At 36.4% G+C, this 24696-nt stretch overlaps 1 protein-coding gene across 1 annotated transcript in view; it reads right to left on the bottom strand.

The window, feature by feature from the left end:
* ARFGEF1 (ADP ribosylation factor guanine nucleotide exchange factor 1) overlaps positions 1 to 24696 on the bottom strand; it is an 85083-nt gene that overhangs the window by 26138 nt on the left and 34249 nt on the right. Inside the window, exons 5-19 of the mRNA XM_015618776.3 lie at positions 19832 to 20011; positions 18849 to 19122; positions 18253 to 18366; positions 17438 to 17601; positions 16213 to 16346; positions 12690 to 12924; positions 8660 to 8759; positions 8396 to 8535; positions 8184 to 8292; positions 6960 to 7161; positions 5925 to 6036; positions 4512 to 4717; positions 4329 to 4413; positions 3851 to 4022; positions 2541 to 2692 (exon numbers count right to left, since the gene is read on the bottom strand). Coding sequence (XP_015474262.1) covers positions 2541 to 2692; positions 3851 to 4022; positions 4329 to 4413; positions 4512 to 4717; positions 5925 to 6036; positions 6960 to 7161; positions 8184 to 8292; positions 8396 to 8535; positions 8660 to 8759; positions 12690 to 12924; positions 16213 to 16346; positions 17438 to 17601; positions 18253 to 18366; positions 18849 to 19122; positions 19832 to 20011 — 2379 coding nt within the window. The remainder of the gene's footprint in view (positions 1 to 2540; positions 2693 to 3850; positions 4023 to 4328; positions 4414 to 4511; positions 4718 to 5924; positions 6037 to 6959; positions 7162 to 8183; positions 8293 to 8395; positions 8536 to 8659; positions 8760 to 12689; positions 12925 to 16212; positions 16347 to 17437; positions 17602 to 18252; positions 18367 to 18848; positions 19123 to 19831; positions 20012 to 24696) is intronic.

The raw sequence follows: 24696 nt of genomic DNA on the forward strand, positions 1-24696 counted from the left end.
ATAATAAACTAAAATTACTGCAAGAGAGTACTACTGCATAGTCCTTCCCTTGTGGTCAAGGCTCCCTCTCCCAATGGCAGAAAAAAAACAGAAACATGCAGGGGATCCTGCAGTAGCTGCATGGGATTATGGAGAGGAAACACCACAGAACCCAGAATGATTTTAGAAATAGTTTTATCTGAAGTCACCCCAGATTAAAAACAGAGTCAATGGGCACAGCAAGGAGCAATAGATTTCACACTTAATTTCATAATAAAATGATGCACCACAGAGCTTTAGTTTCATTTAAACCAACAACTCCAAAAGCACTACCTTCAAAGAGCATTTAAAGTTTGCACATACCAAACCATAACTGTGGGACAGTGTTGAAGGCATTGGATAAATTTACAGATTCAGGATTTAATTCCTTATTGTATGAGCTTTAAGGTCCCTTCTAACCTGAACTATTCTATGATTTTTTGATCAGAAATGTATGCTTTTTCCCACTGCCTTCCTAATTTTCACTGCTATTGAAACTTAACTATCTTTAAAAAATCAGAAAACTGAAATAATTTCTTAAGAACTATCTGATGGTCTGTATATTGTGCTTTGTAACTAGATATATGCTGTTATTTGTGGGCTGTTTTGTTATTACACGTGAAAGTCAAGTCTCAAAACCAGACAATCAATTCTGGACTGCTTAGATAGTTGCATAAAGTGAATTTTTGCTGTTTTAAAAATTTAGCCAATATATCTGTAAACACAGTTACGATGATCAATTTTACATGGACATCAATGGGTAAGATACCCTGAAATTTGTACATTTTTTTCTGAATATTTAAGTCTAAATAAAAAATGTGAAATTAAGCATTCAAATTCCACAGTTCTAACTTATTTTTTTTTGAGAAGAGGACCCTCTGTTCAATAGATTACACTACTGTCCTCAGTACTTTAATTAGTTCATGAACATCTCCAAGTGACCTCAAATGACAACTTCAAATTTTTTGCACCTTCATGAAACACGTTTGGGGTGTTAATTTAACCAGGGTGCTTCACATTTTGCTCCTTTGGAAATGAACTTTGGAAATACACTTTTCAGATAGGGTAGGAAGTATTAGGGCTGGTGTCTTGAAGAAAATCACACTAAGAATTTTACAGAAGCCTGCATGTGAATTATTTAATTTCAACCTTCAGGAAGTCATCAGAGAGAAAGTATAGCACATCTCTGCTATGCAACACTTTGAACAGCCTAAAAGTAAATTTTTAACAAGGTCTGTGCTTAGCGTTCCTCCATACAAATCAAACACTATGCTAGTTTTTTTAATAAGGTGACAAAGGACTCATAAGTTTGCCTCAAAGACAGCAATCTTAAAATGATCCTCAATGTGCCCAGGAGACCAAGAAGGCCAATGGCATCCTGGCTTGTGCCAGCAAGTGTGGCCAGCAGGACCAGGGCAGTGGTCTGTCCTCAGCACTGGTGAGGCCACACTTTGAAGTCTGTGTTCAGTTCTGGGCTCTCACTACAAGCAAGACATGGAGGTGCTGGAGTGAGTCCAGAGAAAGGCAATGGAGCTGGTGAAAGAGGTGGGAGTTACTTCTCCCAAGTAACAAGTGAAAGGATGAGTGCAAGGGGCCTCAAGTGGCACCAGGAGTTGAGCATTAGGACTCACTCCTTCACAGATGCAGTTGACAAAAGCTGGAACGAGCTGCCTAAGGAAGCAGTACAGGCACCAACCCTGGAAACATTTAACAGACATGCAGATGTGGCACTTCAGGTCACAGTTTAGTGGTGGACTTGGCAGGACTGAGTTAACAGCAGGACTCAAAGCTTTTAAGAGTCTATTTCAACCTAAATGTTTCTGTGATTCTTGGGCCTGGTGTTCCACCTAACCTCATAGCACATCCCTCCAGGGAGCCATCTGTTTATTCAGTGGTAGCGGTCTGGGACTTTACCTCCCTGGAGCAGTTCACAAAGGGGTCATGTGAGGACCATGACTTGAACAAGTGCACAAAGGAGAGTATGGTAAAGCCATAACAATTTATCTCAATGGCAGACATCTGCTGTGAGTTAGGTATGCCAGAGACCACATCCAAGAGCACACTGAGGCATTGTATGCTACTGAACATACTTTATCTATGAATCTGAATCACTGCTATGGAAAAGGAATTTGGGATGCAGACAGCTTTGCACTTACACAACAGGAGACAGGTGTTTAGAATAATAGTTTAATACAGGTCCAGCTTCCTCCCCTACACTGGACCAGAATCCTAGCTTTCTAAAGTATTAATCTGCAACGGACAACATTAGATAAAAGCTTTTCCTGATAATTGCTCCATTGCTTTAAGATGCTGCTTCTATCAGCACAGAAACTTCTTAAATTCCAGGGTAAGTGAAACTAAATTAGAAGGCTCAAAATCCTCTTTCCTGTAGCAAGTTAAACAACTCACAAAATGAGAAAAACACAGCAGATGCAAATCCTTAGTATTTTCAATAACTCCTGACAGCATTTTGTATTAAGAAACTGTGATATTCTACATGATTATGTAAACATGTATCTCACCTTAAACATGGGTCTCACATGCTCCAGGTGTGTTGCACTAGTAAAAGGGGCCTGAACGTGGCTCACTGCCTCCATAAGAGCTTTAGCTGTTTTAGCCATTTGCTCCATTTCCAAGTTATATAGGAGTCTCCTCTGCTTCTCACTAGCAACACCTGCAAAGACAGTTTTTTTCTCATTTGTGCATCTTTAGCAATGCTGTCTGCAGAAATATAGTAATTTTACATTTTCCATTAAGTACAATACTCAGATGCATTTTATATTATCTTTACTTTCTGAAATTATCACATCAGCCTTCTCATATTTCTTTTACAATATAGATGAAATTTAACTTAAGGCAAACTTGTGTTTGAAATGAAAACTATTTTTATACCTTTATAGAATTTTAAGATTTTAACAACAGAGATTTCTTCTCCATCACCTCAATTGACAGCATAAATATCACACCCTAAAACTAAGCTAAATTCAGAATGAAGAGATACTTCATAGGAATCCATCAGCAGAGAAAATAACAGTAAAAATAACTGGACATCCTTTTTCAGTGCAAGAAGTACATTAAACCTTTGCAGTTCCATAAAAGGACCTCCATCCCATGAAGACAGTTAAATTCAAGTAGCATGTAATAATCATCTTTTTAAAAATGACAATAAAACATTATGTTAAGTGAATGAATACTGAAAACAAGAGCATTTCTTTTTTCCCAGATGCAAATCTCCTGCAAGTAATCCATTCATAAGGCTATTCTAGGACTTAAATTATACAAATATAATGGGATAAAGTTAAGTCTCTCTCAATGTTCTCTGTAGAAAAGGTAGAGTGAGTAACATCTTGATCTTCACACTGTGCAAAACACAAAGTTTTTCTGGTATCTGAGAGAGGAAAAGATAATACAGTGCACAAATTAGGGCCCTAAGAATCAAATATTGCAAAATACTTGAAGACAGATTGGTTATTGTAGGAAACCACAACAGTTATTTAAGAAACAGAAAACACACACACAGCATTTGTGGTCCTGCTCTGTACCTATTAGCAACTGCTGCTCAACAGCAAAACCTGCCCCCTTCATGGTCAGTGCACTGATTGCCAGGAATTCAGAGGAAAAGGGAAATGAAAATAAGCAGTTGTATTTAATGCAGATTTGAGGCCAGCATCATGCATTTATGTTAAAAATAAAAGGATATGAAATTAGAAACTAAGAACCACTGTGAGTTAAGTAAGTGGTGTTTGCTTCATTCAACTCTTGTTTCAAAACAAGGGACTTCATGACACCGAAGAGCCAACCCTTGAAGGAAGCTAACAATGCCACTACTTACTCTGTTTACTCGATTTTGTGGGTATTGTTAATTCTTTTGTTTCTTTCATTGAAATCTTCTTTCCAGCTATTTCATTATAGATAGCAGACAAATATTCTTCAGGGAGATCTTTACTGTCATTGATACCTCTATTCATTTTAATATACTGTTCTTTTGTCATTTTGTTCTTAACCTGAAATGCAGAAAGTAGCTGTAAATATCAACAAATGAGGCAAGCTCATCAGTTACAATGCTCCCTATAAAACTGCCCAGCCCACAAAAATCTACGTTACAGAAAGGCCTAATCAAAAAAATTTCAAAACCTCAACACCCATGAAACATAATATTGTTACTTAAAAGATGCACGGACGTAGCACTACCTTACTTCTTACACTCATACTGGTGTTAAATTGGACATCAAGCACTTACAACTACATTGTCACACAGCCTGAAAGTCACATGCCTGTGAATTACACAGATAATTATTCCAGCAACATACCTGTGGACTGTGAAGATCTGTTGTCAACATGATAATTGAGTAAGCTAAAACATATGCAGTATCTGCACTAGCAAAAAGAGTTTGCCTGAAGGCAAAAAGAGAGAAAGAATAGAAAATTTAATTTACTAGGATTTATCACTAAATACTCAGCTTTCAAAATTCTGAAGAAGAACTATACCTTACCCTTGGTTACATTCTAAATATCTAGCAGCAAATTTCTCCATTAAGCGATCAATTTTTTGAGCTTCTCCTGGTAGACGAAATCCTTCTAGGAACATGCGCAGAGCTGAAACAAAATCCTTTCCCGAGAAGTCATGTTGGTCTACATATGCATACATGACTTCTTTGTTAAATTTATCATTGTCTCCCAGGAACTCCCCAACCTGAGTCTGAAATAAGAATAGGAAAGACAAACTAGTGCATTTATATTTGAAAAATAAATATAAATAACAACAACAGAGTCAAATGTCCTACAAAAAGAGAGGCATGTATTGCAGTTAACTGAGACGTACTCCTGCTTCTCCTCTATTGTCTAAAGCACTTTGACCACATATTCCATCATAATGCTCTTACATGCTCATACATATCAGTTTATATTCTCCCTTCTCTGCTTCTACTCACATGCCATCTTCTTGTTAGATGAATTATACATGTGCATAAGACAAAGTTAATACTACTATTGATTGTTCTCTGCTACAATGATTTTTGTAGTTAAGAAACTCATTATAGGAATGAGAAGCTTACTAAACTCAACTTTGTCTCCTAGAGTACTGATCTCAAACAGATGCAAGGGATGCTCAAATAAAAATAGCTGGTAGTCAAATATGTCTGAGGTGATCACTGTCAACACAACACAGTACAGTGAAAAAGGGCATGCATTCAGATAAAGATGCCTGTATATGTAAACTGATACTAAAAAAAATGTTTTGATGCCTGATTTGAAGCATTGATACTGAAATTTGTGACTTCAGCCACAATTGTAAACATAGGCACCAATGGTTGTGGCTTTTATGCACAATGGTGAGAACTGCTGTTTTAGAAAGTTAGGTTTCTCATGACAATATTAACATATTAGAAAACATATATGAGATATTCCCACCCAGATACTGCAGGACCCTTCCAAGTGCAGCAACAGATGCTAGCTGTAAATAAAGTCAAAAACTAATATCGATTAGCTAACTCTCCTCTCGGGGTGGAAAAAAACTGCTTTTAATGTTGTTGCACCACATTAATATTTTCACCATCTCTGAAGAACAAATAGTTACGGCAGTTCCTTACTAAATAATATAGGATTTGCTATGTTGCTTCAAGCTATACTAGCAACTAAGTACAAGTTTTGTGTCAGCTCAAGTAGGTCAGTCTCAAGCTTTACACCTTGCTGAACCACAGAATGCACCGAGCACAGGGTAGAGCTCTACTGCACCCTCCAACCCAAATTTCATGAACTCACAAATTTAGAAGAGACAGAGAGAGGGTTCCTTTTCTTCATTCCACAGTAATGTGATACACAGTCTAAACACTACCAACTGATTTGCAATTACTAGAAACACACCAGCACGAGCACAGACAACCATCAGGGATAAAGAGTTTCCTTACTGAATCTAATCTTTCCTCTTGATGCAAGAATTGAGCAATATCTTCAGGGGTAGTGCCCAGCATTCCTTGTTCTTGCAGGTACTGAATCCCTCTCTTTGGTTTCTTGTTGAATCTGTACAATGAAGAGCAGGATGAAATGAGAGTTAACCCTTTTACCCATGCACAAAGCTGTACCAGCTTAAGCAAAAAAATCCAGAAATTTCAGATGAGATGCTGAAAAATCTACATATTAAATATTTTTCCTTTGTCAAACTGCACATTAGATAGGAATAAGCCATTCCCATTTACTCTGGCACTCATGAAGAAAAAAATATTCCACAAAGACAGAAAAATCTTGAAAAGAACAATTATGCTGTTGATTTTTTATCTTAATCTGTATGAAACAATCAAAAAATCCATTAATTGCCTGTAAAAATGGAAACATTCAAAACACAGAACCAGGAAACTGAAAGAAATTGAAGCCCTAAAGGATTAAGGTGCATTTGTGCAGGGTCCCAGAACTATATGACAGAAAACTTTCATTTTTGCATGTAACTGACCTCACTGAGGAGATTAAGGTGACAAAGATGAAATCACATGGAAGATTCACGTCAGACTGCTCTTAGAAATTACACTATCCTTCGGTTCTAATTATGATAAGTTAATTAATCATAAAGTCTCATCAGCATAAGCATATAGGCATTTTCATCAGTAACACATACATTAAAACAGGTCATATTCAAATGATCACGAGTTCAATGTTCTTTTTATCCAAATATAAAAACCTTATTTTTAGACAAGCAGGTCTGGAGAAAAAAGAACAAACATTCAGAGTACTCATCTTCTAGCTGTGAGGAATTAGGTTAACACAAAATACTGTTGACAGGCTCCAAAGGGGACACCATTCAGCACTCTTTCACCAGAGGAAGTGCTGCTACATCCAGAGTTTTTTTCCTAACACAAGATGAGTATCTATGAGGAGAAGGAAGAAAAACCCAGGAATCTTCATAGCTCCAAAAGAATCCACCCTCCCATGGGTGATAAAAGAGCACTCACAAGTCAATTCCTTGTTCTATTATTTCCTTTTGCTGCTTTAGGACTTCAAACTGCTCTGGGTTGTCAGTGCCAGACATCTGTGTGCTGTAACTGCCAATTCCTGATGAAGCAGTAGAATCCAAAGAATTTAAGCTTCCATATCTGTTAATTGTCTCAGGGTGTTTGGTTTCACTGTTGTCCTGTTCTGTGGGTTTTTCTTGGCCTATAAATTGGAAAGGGTTACATATGTCCAAAATACATACAGTGAAAAGAAATAAAAATCACATGTCAAATACTCAATGCAGGCTTCTAATACTCAGGGTTATCTTCAATTATGTACTTAAATATATATATATATATATATATATATATGTATGTATGTATGCATGCATGTATGTTCTGCTTTTATTTTGGTCAGGAAAGTAAATAATACTTCAAAAAAATCACTTCAACATCTCAAGGAGATTTCTTTCAGTTCATCACACACTGAAATTTAAGTCATAAATTCAAACTATAACTTCAGGCACTTGGGAAAAAAACCCCAACACCTCAGAAAACCAACTACAGCTTTTCTATTGTATCTTCAAATCCAGTGTCACTTTTAACCTGGAGCAACTATTTGAAGTTTCTGAATCACAGTGTCTAAAAGAATTAGGCAAGGAGCTGCTGCTTTCAGTTCACAAAGACAGGCATGCTAACTGCTCCCAGAAAGTTTACTACTTCACCTACCAACTTTAAGTGCTTAATCAGAAAATTCTGGCATAACCTTAGGTCAGATGAAAACAAGATTAAAACAAATAATGATTTAGTTACTTCATGGCTTACAACATTCAAACTTCTGCAGCTATAAAATGTAGAAATAAATATTCAGAAAGTAAGTAATTTTTTTAAATAGTCAGTAAATAAGTAAAAAAAAAAAAGCTCTCTATTCTTGCTTTAGCAGTTATTTAACCAATATGAAATGATACAAAATTAGGGAGCTTCAAATAAAGTTTTGAGACACATTTAAAATCAGAAATACAGACAATAATAGGATTTAGACATTTTCAGTCCAGTAGCATTCTAGGAATTCATACAATTAAGAAAAGACATAAGACAACTTGTTTAAATGACACCAAACTTATCAATATTTCTACCAAAGGAAAAATAGTCTGGACATTAAGAGCTTCCAAATATTGGAAGAACACACTCAAGTCTTGCAGCACCTCATTACTAAAGCCGGAAGAAACACATCATATGTCTTACCAAGGGTTGTCTGGGAATTGGGATTTACATATTGATCCTTACTCCACTCCACCATGCATTTCAAGATCGATACCAAGCATTCCAATCCTTTTTTCCTCAAACTTAATTCCTAGAAAAGATTTCATAAACAATTAATTAGTGGACCGGAGAGTTTAGTTAAAACTATCATGCCAAGAAACGTGAAACTACATAAAGTTTGGTGCAGTTTTTACCTGAACATTGGACATGCCAAGTTCTTGGCTACCCCTTCCTTGAGCAATCTTTGATAAGTCATTGACCAGCCTTTCAAATATATTTGCTGCATTCAAATCACAATCATAGTTCACGTAGATGTCCACCACGCTCTGAGCATCTATAAATAAAGTGATATTGTCAACCTTGGAACAGAAACTAGGTTATTTAATGAAAAGCAAGTATAGTTTTGTTCTTTAAGGTAAAAAAAAAAAAAAAATCTAGAACACAACAGCCCTTAATACCTGCACATATCCTTGTCAGTGTTTGTATAACCATCCACTTATGATCAAATGAACTAGTAGAAGTTTCCAAGATATACAGGAAAATTTCTTTGAAGAAAACCTAAAAAATATTCCAGGAAGAAGGAGAAAAAAAATCTATTACAAAAACAGTCACTAACTTTGATGGTCCAAATTCTGAAAGCAGCACTTTAGAAGCACAGGAAATAATGAAAAGGCCAAAAAAAAAGGAGGAAAGGAAGAAATATGACTTATGACTGATACATGCAAATTAAGAATCTGAATTATTTACTTATGTGCTTCTGCAGTATTGTCCAGCTTTATTTCCTGAGCATTCAAAAGCAGAAGAATTTGGAATGTCAAATCCTGAAGGACAATTCAGCCTAACAAGAGGCCTAAACTGCTGTTAAGAGTTCATCTGGGATTTTGAAAGCAGTATTACCTCATGATAAAAATACTTTATCTACAAGATGATCACATTATGACACAAACATAACAAACAGCTCCTTATGCAAATTTGAAGTATTGGACCTTCCTTAGAAGGGAAACATTTTGACACAAAAGAATCACTCTGCAGTATCAGACTGTTATTGGAAGAAGGGTACCGGTCAGGCACAGCATGCAGCAACTCCATCAACAGGAAAGCTACTCTTCACTAGAATACAGGTGAGTTTGCCTTGAAATCATTTTAATACAGATGCTGTTGTTTGGAACAGAAGCTATTTTATTCCCTCTCAATCAGTTCCTCACCAGATCCATCAGGCTGACTAATTCAGCCAAGCTTGCTTAGCAGCTAAGCTAAGGCTTCTTCTCACTTCTTCCCTGAGCAGTACCAACTGCTGTAACAGCCCCTGAACTCAAAACAGAACTGCTACAAGGCTATTACATCAGTTTTCTGTACTTCAACTCTTCACAGCCACTTGTGGCTTCCAAACCCATAACACATAGATTTACTAGAGGGCTGCTGAGAGTCTCAAGCTACTCAAGTTCTCCAATAGCATCACACAAATATCCAAACCCTTGTTTTTAGTATTGACTGTTCCTTCATAGCACAGAATTTTTACAGAGATTTTTATGCTATTAGCCAGGTAAAGAAAAGCATAAGGCTGTTTCCACTTCAAGTCATATACCTGGGGAAAAACATCAACACTGACTTTTAGGCAACTTTGTTGGTAAGCCATTTCCTCAAGTAAAATGTGCGAACTATAGTTACATTTTACTGATCTCTTTAGAGAGAGGCACACAGCACAATGCTAGCTAACTGTCTTAATAAGGAAAGCATCCCTATGAAACCTAAGGAGTTCAACACATACCAATTTAAAGACTTGCATGTGCTTAAACACATTTAAGCGTACTAGACTGATTTTAGCCACAATTTTACATAATCAGAGAAAAGACAAAAATTTAATACACATCATGCTGTGAGTAACCCTCAGTTACACATTTGGTGTTTTCTAATTTTTTATTGAAAGACATTGATTTTAGATATTTTCTCGAACTAGCAGAAGTATTTCTCTTCTGGTAGAAAATTTAAAAAATAAGTCACTGAAGAAGCAGAGAAAAAGATTTCAGGGACAAAAACTAAATCGAAATCTAAGCTAGAAGAGAAAATAGCTGGAAGCTCTGCATATTATCAAGGCACTTGATGGTATCTCCTGACTTCTTGCTTCTGGTATCTCTTTTGGATAAGCATATCCTGGAATGAAAAACTTCTCAAAACCATAGTTATGGTTTACATTTCAGCTATTTAAAAATACTATTTATTGCTATATAACTTATTGCAATTCACATCACGGAGTTGAGACTTTGTTCTTAATACACTGGAAAACTAAACCAGAAAACAGCTATTTATTATGTTTCATCAACTGAAGTACGAGTTTTAAGGTATTCACAATTTTGAAAGGGTGGTAATAGTAAGTACAGCTAAATGACACTCCAACTCCTCTGATATCTGGGATTTGATTTGCTGCAAATATATTCATTAACTTCTTCAGAATTCGTGCTACAACCAAGGTACGACTCAAACTCTTTTACTGTCAGAGGGCAGTGTTAGCTAAATATGTAAGTCAACAAGCCAGGAGAGGGTAACTTTCTTGTTATCTGAAACTATTCTTTTCAAACACACCAGAAAATTCTTACACAGATGAAAAATGCAGCCTCAATCCCAAAATATATAGATTTTGCATATTATAAATCTGAGCATATGGCTCTCCTTACTGCTCCAAGACACAAACTGCATGTGAAGTTCTCTATGTGTCTACCCACATCTTCAGAATAACCTTTAGGATCAGTAGCTGAAAGAAGAATTCTTAGCTCACCACCAGGAAAAAGAAAGACGTTTCTAGAAACTGCTGAGCTTTGTAATAGATGGGTACTTCAGCAGCATCAAGTATTTGGGTTTCCTATTCACAAGGAGGAAATGCAGCCCTGATATGTGGTGATGGCCCTAATTTAGCATACTCTAGAACCTCCTACAATAGTGTAGGGCATCCTACATCCAGTTTGCCTCATATGTCTTTATTTTCAATTAGGAATTTGTAAAAGGCTGGCAGCGATGGAAACCTATCAAATTTCTGTCAGGGAAGCCGACTGCAATGCGCTCACCACCTACATGCTGACTTGTAAGCTCTCTGAACACAGCAAGTCCAACACTTTCTGAGAGGCAGGCTGTGGGACTGAGAGCAGCTCCACCCAGTCTGTCTCCTGTGCCAAGCACTGCACATGCACTACAGTCTTGTTGAGCACACAGTTGGCCTTGAAACTTTTCAAAATGCATGACATTTTCAAAGCACATTCATTCATTTCTATCCAATCTATGCTCAACCATATACTGGAAATCTTACTGCTTTTTCCCCAAGGAAGTATCAAAATAACCTGGTAAGTGATCAGAACACGATCATTTTATGACATGCTACTGTCAAAATGAGGTTCTTCCTCCAAAGCTACCATAACACATCAACTTGTACAATGACATCCACAGATGAAGATATCCCTGAATTCAAGGTCCTTACAACAGCAAAATTCATCAGCATTTCTAAGCATCTCTTCACATACTTAAGTTCCACGTGGATGGGGCAATCTGTTGGCTTCAACAGTCACACTTCACACCCCAAACAAAAAATTACTAAAATAAACAGCAGGGACACACTGCACACAGTACTACTTTATTCACCACAGAATTAAGATCTTTAACACACAGGACACCACAAGAGGGTATCCATGTGGGTGAACAGGACAGAGTGGTTCTGAGAAGCTGCTTGTACCTTACCTACAAAGAGCTGATCTCAGGAAGAAACCCTCCACATACAGAATATTCTGAGCTGGACAGGATCTGCAAGGATCATTAGGAGTCCAGCTCTTAAGTGAATGGCCCATATGGGGATAAATCTTCCTTTTCCCTGTGACTTAGAACTGACACACTGAAAATTCACAATGTCTGCCAGGACTCAAAGAATTTATTGCAAAGAATATAGACTCATCTCCACTTACAGTCCAAGGAGTTAACTTGTGTGCACACCTTTAGAGGAAATGAGATAATCTTGTTCAGGACATATACTGACAGAGGCCCTGATAAGCAAAGGAAAGTGGCTATAATAATGGAATAGCTAGGACTTCCCCAGAGAAAGAAATCTGTTCAAGTGATCTCAAAGATCACAATGCTTTTCATATAATTAGTTTTTATTCTAAAAATCTTCTGCAAAACCATTTATATTACATAGTCTTTTCCTGAGTGCATTCATTTTCTTAGTTTATAATATGTAGTGGTGGGCTAAGCTTTCTTAATCACAAAATTGAACATTGGTTGAGCTTAGCCACAAACCTATTCAATTCTGAGTTTTAGCAACACTCTGTGGTAGTACCATGCCACACCCAACAAAAAACTTCAAAATAAGGAAAATCTGGCAAGCTCTACACAAAAGCTATGAATCACAAAGGAAAACAAATTTATTCAAGCAAGACCAAGCTACACAAATATAAATAAATGTTCACTTAATACCTCCCACACATTTAATTAGAAACTAATGCAACATACCTCAATTTGCATCTTTAGATGAGTCTTAAAGTTTGACAGAAGGGTAAGAAATATGGAAAGTGAAAGTTCAAAAACTTCTGGAACTGATGAGACTCCATTTTTTGACAGTGCAACACAGAGGTACTGCTTTATAGCATTAATGAACATCTCATTTGTCCTGAAGACTGGTCCTGCATTTTGCAGAATGGACAGAAGCAACTGCAATGAAAGAATCTTTGATCGCAGTTCATGAGATCTAGAACAAAACAATGCAGCATATCAGCCCAGTGTAAGCCACAAGAAATAAAAAACCCATTTCTATTGAAAAGCCAATACAATCCACAATTTTTTTGCAAGCGGAACATTAATTGCAGGAACTCACATTTGACACAACCAGTTGCAGAAAGGGTCATAAAAAATGTTGGGTCTTTTTTTGTTAAATTGTTCATTTTTCAACCAAGAATGCAGGCAAGACCTTTTCCAGAATAGGAAAAATTACTGTTGAACCACTCTCTCTTCTGCACCACAGAACAGCAAGCAAACAAGAGGCAATGCAGCTGTTTCAGACAGAGGATGAAGGAGCATTCTTTCCTGTTAACACAGCTTTGGAAAATCCCATCTAAAATCCAGTTCATCTACCAAAATCTGACTAGTCAAAGGTGGAAATTCCTTCTCCACCTCTATTTCCACCAGCATGGAAAGAAAGTTGAAGGACTATAAATACAATACTCCCTGTCAACACTGAAATCTCTTTTCTCAAACACAGTACTAATCAGTCACTGGGCCCATCCCACTCTGAGAGCAGGTGAGACACAAAACGTGCCTATTTTAAGCATGGCAATCACCAAGTCAGTCAACTGCAGTGTTGTCAAGTGCTCCACAGTAACATTCTTACAGACTCAAGTAAACTAGAATTCATGTCAGAACAGTGCTGCTATTTCTGCTCTAAAAACCCCTAAACAACAAACACAACAAAACTGCCAAAAAAGCCCTCAGACCGCACACGGAAAAAGCACAAAGGAAATTTACACCTATTAAAATCCAGTGCAATAAATAGCATTCCAGGTGAAACCATTCTCTCCTAAGACTCCTGATGCTCCTTCCCACTCCTGGTAATTTCAAAAAAGGCTGTTTCTCTTCTGAAGAGCAGGTATAGACACAATTGGCTTTGCCAACAGGACAGTCCCCAGCTTTCATTAAGCAACCACCCCTGACAGAGGACAGTTATGAAACACAGGGAACAATGACAGGAAATTTTTCATCCCGTACAGCCCAGACTGATCCAGTAAGGAGCACTTCAAGCCAATCCATGCCACAGAGAGTAGCTGGATATTTGCTGTATATTGCAAATATATAAGCTTAATTAAAAAAAAAAAAAAAAAAAAAAAAAAAAAGTAATTCCAGTCTAGGTAAAACAAGAAATGCTAATTAAGTAAGTTGCAAATAAAATCAATTCTTTCTGCCCAACGGAGTGGGATGGGGTAATCAATCTGCAAACATTTCAAACTCAAAATGTAATTCCAAAGTAGACTTTTTCTTCTGAAGATGCTTTTGAGAAGAAAACAGCCAGTCAAACTGAGTGAGGAACTTGTCCCTCACATTTCTCCTAATGGGCTACAGGTCAAAGTCAATCTGAAACTGCTCTCTGTAGGACTTCTTTAAGAAAACACTTGATGCTGGCACTGCATAGAAGCTGACATAACAACCTCTTTTGATGTAAAAGGCTTGATTTTGTATCACATGGTACCAGGTGTGCAGACAGCACATGACCAGACCATACTTTGCTATGGAATGTAAGAATTTAAATATGAAGAGAATTTCAGTCATAAATATTAAGTATTGCCTACTTCCAGCAAGTGTCAGCTCCCCGAAATCTTGACATGATGACCTTAACAATTCCGTATGATGTGTAAAGCTCACTTAATTTAGAACAGGTTTAAGATAAAAACAAAAACCAGCAAGCAAAGCTTTGAGCAATTTTCAATCCCATTTTATTTTATTCCAGAAAAAAAGGAAACAAAGACACTGACCAGGTTCCCAGAAAGCAAAATGCTGATCTTAACTCCCAGACTTGTGATTTTAAGCTAAAGCTCCAAGTTCAGTTACCTAAAATCTAAAAATATTTTCATTACAGACTTCATAACAAATTTCATTGAAAATAAGATTTCTACAGAGGCAGATAAGACTCTTGAAATGCCATAGATATCCAAGCCTCCTCTTCTAATTACAGTATGTTTGTAATAGTTCAAAAAGCCATCAATGACTCAGAACCATTGATAAATTCTAGGCACTTCTCCAAATATGGGATATCTTAAAATGTATTTGCAGTGAATTTCTGTTGCCCTAAATGCCTTTTTCTCCAATTTTTTTTTTGTATGAAGAGCTTCACCAGTTCTAATACGAATGTCAAGAACTCCATGGATTCACATGAGATTCTCCAAGTGCCTCAACAGCTATTACTGCTCTTGCAAGGGGAGTTAATCCACTAAAGCCTTTAATAAATGGACAGCTTTAGTCTCAGAGTACTAGCTAAAACCACAGGATTTTCAAGGCATTTCCTGGAAGACAATTCTCAGAAATGGTGAGAAAAACCCTTATGCCTCAGTCTTCATTCTCTAATGTCTTGACTTTCCATAACACATTGCTAGATAATTTAAAAACGTTCCTAGACAAAACCTTCAAACCCTTTTGACTACATATATCTTTTCAGCATATTAAATCCACACCACACATTACTGATTAAACTAAACTGCCTTAAAAGTTACTGCTTTAAAAGCTAGACTCAGAACAGTAAAGCTGATTTTATTTTGAAGAATACTAGGCCTTTCACTATCATCTGAAACCATACTACTGTTTCAATTTGATCTCTTAACACTCCTTAAATCAAAAAAGCACTCCTCCTCTTGAAAATTATTAGCAATTGTTCCTAATGTGCAAATAAAATGCATATATGCATATAAATCCAAGATCAGAAAGCAAACCTTTCTGCTGACACTCAAATTTCATACTGGTACCCATCTATAGAGGAGACTCTGTATTTCCTTCACAATAAACAATTCTATAAATAAAACTGAATACATGGTATTTCCAGTGAGAAGAAACAGCCAAATAAAATCTTTTTTTATCAAACATCTGTGTTTTGATTAAGCAGGCTGACAGAAGTGTCCAGCCTGAACAAAAGAATGAAACACTGCATTATGAATTTACCATAACCAGTTATCAGCTCCAGGTGAGGAGTTTATATTAAGATGAGGTAGAGCTGAGAATGTGTACTGGATACACAAATGTGCTGGTTTCACCTGATGTAGAGTTACATTTCTTCCCAATGGCCAGTACAAAGGTATGTTTTGGATGGAGAGCAGAGGTGTTAAGAAACTTCTGAACAGGTATACAAAAGATGCATTAAAACATAAAAGTACCTTTCTAAAGTTTCTAGGTTCTTTTCACCATGCCATCGGTTTCTCAGTAACAGGACTCACAAAAATATTTAAGTAATTTATTTTTATTGTTAGATTCATTAGAAAAACTTTTAAGTTCTACTTACTTTGGATCTGGTGGTCCATCTGACAGGGGCTTCATGGAGAGTTTACACAGTGACCTGAATACAAGGAAGGCATCCTTTTGTAAAATGTGGGAAAACTTAGCACCAGGGGTAGGTCCTGAAGAATTTCCAGATTCCTAAGGAAGTTAACATATTTCAGTATTCCATTTTGCATTAGCAGGGTGTGTAGGGAAATCCCCACCTTGAGCAATAAGCAGCTAATATATTATACAAATTTAATGAATTCACTTTAGCTTTATGATCTCAAGACTAAAACAAAACATTCTGCAGTCCAGTTGAAATCAAAGTCACTACTAAAGATTGCCTATTCAGTAAGAAGTCAGAATTAATTAAAGGGTGTCATGAAATTAGGTTGGTCAAGTTTAAGTAAGGTAATTTGCAGTGAATTGTTGCCAGGCACTTTCAGTAGTTACTAAAAGATTAAAAGAACCAAACAACTGACATTTTAATAGAACACAAATAGTAACCTATCTGCTGCCAGATACATTGATAAAATTTCTGTGGGACAGTAAACACCCCTATTACTAAGTTCTTGCAATTCTGTATTATTGTTCTATACACAAGCAACATGTTTAATGTTAAGTCTTTATTTGTATGGCTTTTGTGGCTGTAACTTTTTGAATTTAAAATTATTATTCACAAACCTAGTTACTTAGTACATTCTGACAGCAGATATTCTTGGTCAGCTGACAAGTGTATACATCTCTCATACAAGACAGGGAGTGTATTTTCACATCTATTTTGTTAATAAATCAATTTTGTTTGAAAATCAAATCCTCTCAGACATGAAACTCTTGATCTGAAATCACCCCACTAAGATCATGCTATCAGCTTGAAACTTCTATTTATTGTTTGAAAAGAGCATACTAAAAATACACAGGCATGTGTAAAATTGACTATATGCTTCATTATGTATCTTGAATACTAGTTTTACAGTTTCTCAGAGCACTTAATGAAACAGGAAACTGAGTTCTCTTGAACAGTGAACTCCATGGGACAACTAAAAACATGATGGGATAAAAAAAGACATCACGTGCAAAATTTATTCAGAAAAAATTCATTTAAATAGTGCATTGGAGTAATATGAATTAATTATTGAAATCCATCTCAGCAACCTATTTTATGGAATTATACTAATCACTCTGCACAAGTGTTGGGCAACATTTAAAACATAATCCTTTTTTTTCTAATTTGTATCTGCCTGTACCTGAGTATCGTTGGAAGAGACAGATAATCTGTCATCGGGTAAAGATGGTGTATAAGCAACAGAAATTGGAGTCCCTGGAATTCCATTTGCCTGAATGTTTTCACTGTCACTGACATCCTCTAATGATACAGTTGTGCCATCACCACCTGCAGTCCCTTCCACATCTATCAGAAAAGATGCAAAAATTATTAACAAATGTTACACGAGATTAAAAATTAAAAAAAGAGCTTTTAAAACCAACATTTAAATACTAAATCATAAAGAGAAACTTAAGAAAGAATTTACATGGCATTATAGACCTATAAAAACTGCAAATATTCTTAATACCCACTAATTAAAATTACAGTAGAAATTTACTTAAACTTCACATTGTGAGGGTCACCACTCTTCCAAGTTTCCAAGAAGTATTGGTATGGGACATCACTCACTAGTCTGATAAGACAATTTCCAACAAACTGAAAAATATAGTGAGACACTGCTACTACAGATAGGGACTCATTTCTGAAGAGTGTTCATATAGAAACAAGATAAAATAAAAATTAAAAAAACAGAACTAAAAAGTCAGCAAGAATTTGTATTTTAAAAGAACGTTTGTCTCCAATACAAGGAGTGTAAATCAATGTATGAAATCCTGTCCATTTTACTGTTAAATAATGCACAGCTGAAGTCTGACTGCACAACTGTCTCCTTTAGCATTTAAGTCATATTTAAATGATGATAAATTTTAATTAAAATATTTCAAAGTGGTAAAATAATCCTTAAGGTCAAGAATCAGACCGCGGTCGCTATTGACTAGACAGATATTAATATAATACCTCCAACTACTATGTTCACCATTTCCTGCACAATACTTTCTACAATTTCTTGTGCCTTCTCTTCACACTCATTGCTTTCACCATCATATGTTCCTCCATCAACTTTAGAAAGATCTTTATAAAGAAAAACAAACACAAACAAGTATTAATGAGATACTCTGAAATTAAGAAGGTATTTTGCTTGCACTTAATTTTTTGGAATAAATGTTTGGATGCTTCAAAAATAGGTATTTGCACAATATATGAATTCCAGTGGTTAACCTGTAAATAGCAATTTATCTACAGGCCTATGCCAGCAAAACACATCAATTTTGTATCTTCACAGACATTAAAACACTGAAAGCTTGAGGGTTTTGAGATGCTATTCTCAAAAACTTCCACAGTATTACACAGATGCGAAAAGGAATTTTTAATACAGACTCCTACAGAGTGCAGGACTAAAGGATGCTCTTGATGGACAGTGGTAACAAGGACAAATGGGCATTTTGCATTAGACAACTACTTGAAAACTTATGCCTGAAGGAAGACAATCCTCAAGCCTTTCTTTTCACAGACCTTTTCCCTCCCTCCATCAAACAGATATACACACTGATTACTTTCTGCTGCTGTGGCTTGGTCAGCTTCTGTCTGCTCATTTTCAGCACTAGAAATGTCAGATCCATTTTCTGCCTCAATATCTTCTTGAAGGTTCTTGTCCACATCATTTGTGCTGTGGTCAAGCTCTCTCTCATGGTCTTTGGACAGCTGATCAGCCTGTGCTGGAATATGTCTCAACTGAGGTGATTCAGGCTCATGATGGCTCACTGGAGACTGCTGAAGATGATGTTGCTGTCTGTGCCTTTCCTTTTCCATCTGTTTGGCTTCCTGAAGCTACAAAAGCATTGCAAACACACAAGAAGTTCACTATCAAAATAAAACAATAAGATAAATGCATTATTTTATAAAGATGACACCTCTATTGTCTCTGCTTACATAGTAACAGTTTAAGAAAGTGCATCTTTGTTTAATTAGAAATAACTTCAGTATCATGGGATAATCCATTGCAAGAGGGCTGCTTCCCAATTATGCACATAGTTCACACCTTCACTGTCAAATAAGGGATGACTACACTACATAAACCATAGAATCAAGTGTTGTCTGCCTGCCCTATAAGGAAGCTCAGGGAGTAGGTGTGACAATAAGCAAGGAGTGCTTGGAAAACGTCAAGGCAAACGTTTTTTTTGTGGTCCCTTTTCCTGGAATCCCCAGAAAAGGAAGAATTTCTGTGGCTTGTCTAATGGATTACAACAACACATGAAGTCAAACCAAAGAAAAATGTCCCTTGAGGTAAATACATCTATTAAATATAGCAGATCACTATGAGAAGTTTAAAACCTGTACACCACCCCCACCCCCAAACTCCATATTTTTCACCTATTTCAGAATGCAAAACACAAGAAGAAAAATATCAGATACCAGATACTTTTCCTGAAAGTACCCAAGTTAGAAAAGCCAAAAACATTTATAATGATGAAACTAATCTCTCAATCTGGTTTGCTTTCAGGAGATAGTTTCTAGATAAAGATACTGAGATACTCACTGCTTGATTTTCCATACGTGCAAAAATGACATTCAGCATTTGTGTAAGAGTGGCCTTGGCTGTAGTTTGATTTATAAGATTTTTGCTTGCTAGGTAGATATTGTAACATGTTCTTACAGCCTGTAGTACTGTTCCTTCGTGGATTTCTATGTGTTGAGATGTTACTGCAGTGAGCAAAGCCTAAATAAACACACAAATGTATACATTTACCAGTCAAACTTTTATCAGTCAAAAAGTCTGGCAATTAATAAATACCAAAACTGGATTACTTCTACAACATATGTAAACATGTATCTTGAACAGCAATTTAATTACGTTCTCCCACATACTCTTGTAGCCATATTGGAAAATCTTATTTACCAGTTATATTAAACTGAGTGTTTTTAATCAACATATCAAAGAATTACATGTTTCATAGTGTGTAACAGCTAGAAGTAACCAATGGAGCCATCAGAGAAGTAGCTAATAGAAATCATCCTCAGATTTTCTAGACACAAAACAGGAATCTGTTAAAGCCTGGAAGGGAAGCCAAAAGGTCCAAAAGCTGATTTAGAAATAAATGTAAATATGATGAACAAAGACTGAGTATGAGATTAGACAGCTATACTAAGACAACTGCCTTTTATAACAGATGCTAGAAAATTGTGCTGCCCCTATATAGAAATACACTTATTTCTTCCTATTTGCACTAATATCTGCTTCTCTTTAAAAAAAAAAAAAAAAGGCACATAAGCCTCTGAAAGATCAGATAACACAGAAGTAAGGAACAAATTATCATTATGTGAGGGAGATGCAGGCTGGATTAAAGGACAGAAATAGAGGCAGATGAAACCTGAGGATAGGGTTTGAAAACATTATCAGAGATGTGTGTTGGACAGTGATAAGAAAGGGGAAGAGCCTGGTTTGCAACCTGGTTTGCATATTCATCACTGCCATCCACTAGAAGGAATGAGGGAATTTTGAGCATTAAAAACTTTTGATAGCTACCATTCAGTGGGATGTTTAGGGTAAAAAAGAAAGAACTGGAAGCACTGGAAAGCTCCTACTTATTAAAATTTATTTTTAATTTATTATTAAAATTTATCACAGTTAAAAACAAAAGTTAATTCAAGTGTTGTGTAATTTATTAATCAAACCATACCTCACATCTCTTACTGACATTGTCAGTACTTCTATACACATAAGGCACCAAGATGTGGGGAAATAGTACCCATCACACACTTAAACCCCTTGAAAAGTAAAATGAGTCACTCTTGAAAACAAGCTGAACAAGTGGATGCCAGGCACAAACAGCTATTTTTTCCAAACCACTATTGTCTGGACCTAATACAGTACGTATTTAGATTTAGTTAATATTTATTTATCTCAGTTACAAATTATACCACTGACATGTATACACACACACTTAATACATCAGTTTAAGAACCACCTACAGCTTTTCACTTGGAAGACAAGGTCTCTTTCAGCCTAGCACTAAAGACACTAATGAAAGGTGCAGACGGATCCACTCCATCTCTGGTTCTGATGATGTCATTCATAAAGTTACTCCTTTGTGTCACCTTCTGTCTCCTTCTTAAGTTTGGATGAGTAAGAAGCTGATACTTGAAAATTCAATCTTAACTTTCATCTCAGTTCAGTTAAGTCTTATGATTTTTTTTTCCCAACTTTTAGTAATAGAAAGTAGAGCCAGCTAGTAGAGAAAGGTGACAAGGCTACAGATAGACAATGTGCTCTTTTGTTTTAATTAGCTTAACAGCTTCAATTTCCTAAGTTTTTTTCAGTCTGCTTGTTATAAATAGTAGAGCCTGCTTCTTTTCACACCACATGATTAGAAGTATAGAGGCAAAGAAACACTTCAAACATACAATGAGACACATCTCCTTAATATATTAATCCAAATTCACTGAGTAATATTTTCTGTGCACCCTGAAGAATCAGTCTTTCTACAGGGCATTTCTACAGGCATTCTTTCTCCCTGCGGATATCAAACTACACAAGAGTTTACAAAGCTCTTGATAGTTACTTCTTTGGGTTTCTTTCCTTCCCAGGCACTAGACATGAATCTTAATGACTACCATACACATTTGCAATCTGATAAGCATTTTTAGCTTTCATCTCTTGCTAATATCTTCCATCTTCCTTACAATTTAGACTCATCCTCAGGCATTCTAACTTCATATCTCAGCACCATTTCTCTTCCACTAGTATGCCAATCCAGTAGAAATACGAGAACAAACGCAAGACAGAAGGTATTTTACAATTACTTTCTGAACATCCTTCCCTCTTGACAGCTTCCATTTAGGGCTCAATTTGATGACATGCCCTAGACAACATCACCTGATTCTCTATCACAGAGTATATCATAATCACAATGGCATGACAGTTAACCCTGAGAAAGCACACGTTATGCTCAGGAATGGCAGTAATGCTCCTCTGAAACCCTTGTCAACTCACATGTTAGAAAAATAAACCCTCCCTTTCTTATTTTAGTACTTTTCTTCACATTACTCCCCCTTACACTGTGACCAAACAACTACTACCTCCAACACAAGGAAGAAGAGAGGGGTGACAGGTGAGGACAATCACCCCAGGCCACAGTGAAGCAGGATTACTCAAAATCTGAAACTGCTACACAACACATCCTTGAGAGATGGAGTAAAAAAAATCTTACCTTCCACCCAGCCACACTCTTATTTTGCAACAGATCCAGAGCATGAAGCCACCTGTGCTATTTTTAACAGCAACTCACCAATACAAGTAAAAATCATAGAAAACAAAAGCACCCTCAGGTGGTTCTCTGGTGTTTAGCTTTGGGGTTTTGTTTGTTTTAAAAGTGATTTTAGCAGATGCAGAGTATTAAATGCTTGCTAGGACAAGAGATGGGGTAAGGGGAAAAGTCCGGGAGCAAAGCCTGGACAGAAAAATGGCTCTGCAGAGGTCAGAACAGCAAGCTACTCGTACGGAGTCAAAGCAATACATTGCTCTTTTCTACCACCTAAAGTTCTGCTGCTCAAGGCTTTTTGCAATTGAGTTTCCACTCTTTCTGGTCACACTTAGCTCATCTGTTTCACAGCATCTTCACTGTGAGCTAAGAAATAAAGGAAAGATTTAAAAAAAAAAAAAAAGCCTACTTTATTTACTCCTCCCCTTTGCTGCTCTTTAGAAACAGAAGGAAACCTTTGTGAAAGGTTAGCACTACCTCATTCTCCTTCAGGTCCTTCCACAAAAGCTTTCTCTGTCACACAGCCTGCAAAAATACCAACAGCCAACAAGCCTTCCTTGCCCTGAAACTACTGGCTACCACCCTGACTGTGAGTTTGCTTCCTTATGCCTTCCCTCCAGTCCTTCATACTTACTGTTCTGTCTGGGAAAGACCCTACCGTTCTGTGCTGTCCCCTATTAACTATAAATAAAGCTTATTTGTCTTTATAAACAACCATTGGATGGCTTTGGGAAAGGAGAAAAATCTCCAGGATAACTTCATGACTTACATATTATCATATCTTTGTGTGACACCCACAGCAATTTTTCTTTTAGCCTGAAGCACATTTGCCAAGTGGATTTTTTATTATTTAAAACAAATGCATTAGAACAGTTCAGGAAGTATCATGGTTTGTGAGGCAAAATGAACATAATTTTAAAGGTAAACTAAATTAACAATAATCCTCTACTAAAAATATCCAGCATCCATCTATAACACTAAACTTTTGATTCCTCTCACACTGAATATTCTATAAGAACAGCACAGTTACAGCAAATATGACTAGAACCAGGAATAAAACTTTCAGCTCAGGGTCAGTTTTTTCTTCCTCTCAGCCAACTCTGATCATCTTATCTTTGGAAGATTTATGACACATTACAGCTGTCATCTGATCAGCACGGTCTTACTTTGTCTTAATTTCGTAATTCAGTTGCCTGGAAACTCTCAAATACTTGGAATGGCGCATAAAACACAGCAGCCCTAGCTCTTCTCTAGTGTGAATTAGCTACTAGAACCACATAATTCTGTTTCCTTTGAGAGGGTCTACAGGGTTATTTTCAATAATATTTTTTTAAAGTTAACTTGAAGTCCAAACATTTACTTATCACAAGATAATGTGCTAGTATGGACTGACTTTTGAAAAAGCACAGGAAACTGAATTCCTTAAATCACAAAACAACAAATATATCAAATAACCTTCATAGATAAATAATTTTTGAATTTAAGTGATACTAAAAAAAAATCACTAAATAACATTCAACTTTTCAGACTACAGTTATCAAGCACAAACAACAATCTTTCTCTGCCAAACATTAGTAAATTAAGCTGCAAAAGTACCTAGATAATGGCATATACTTTCCATATGGCAAACCATGGAAAGAAAGCATAAGTCTAAACAGTTGATATCATGTTCTACCTTGCCTCCTCATCCCTATTCCTTCTTTACAGATTAAAAAAAAAAAAAAAAAAAAAGAAAAAAAGTTTTGCCATAGTTTTAGTTCTTCAGACACCAAGAGGCCAGAAAAAATGATGCAAACAGAACTTCAAGTAAGACCTCTGCAACTGTCAGTGCAAGTCTGCACTCACACAACACAAATGTCACAGCAGCCAAAGGAAATCAAGCCTGGAGGCAGAACGATTCAATCAAGGGATGTTATTTCACACAATTTGAATAAACCACTTTTAATTGCATCAGCAGTCTAATTACTTCCATGGTTTCTGCCACAACAATCCCCAACACAACAACTACACAAGAAAGTTGCATGACTTCACATCAGAATTACACCAAATCAAACTAAAATGCAAGGGAAAAGAAGGAAAAGGCCAATTTTTCAGTCTGGCTCATCACAGAGTCTGTAGATGAAGAGCATGGGCATTACAGAGA

This window comes from Parus major, chromosome 2 (assembly GCF_001522545.3).
Source record: "Parus major isolate Abel chromosome 2, Parus_major1.1, whole genome shotgun sequence".
NCBI classification, from domain to species: Eukaryota; Metazoa; Chordata; class Aves; order Passeriformes; family Paridae; genus Parus; species Parus major.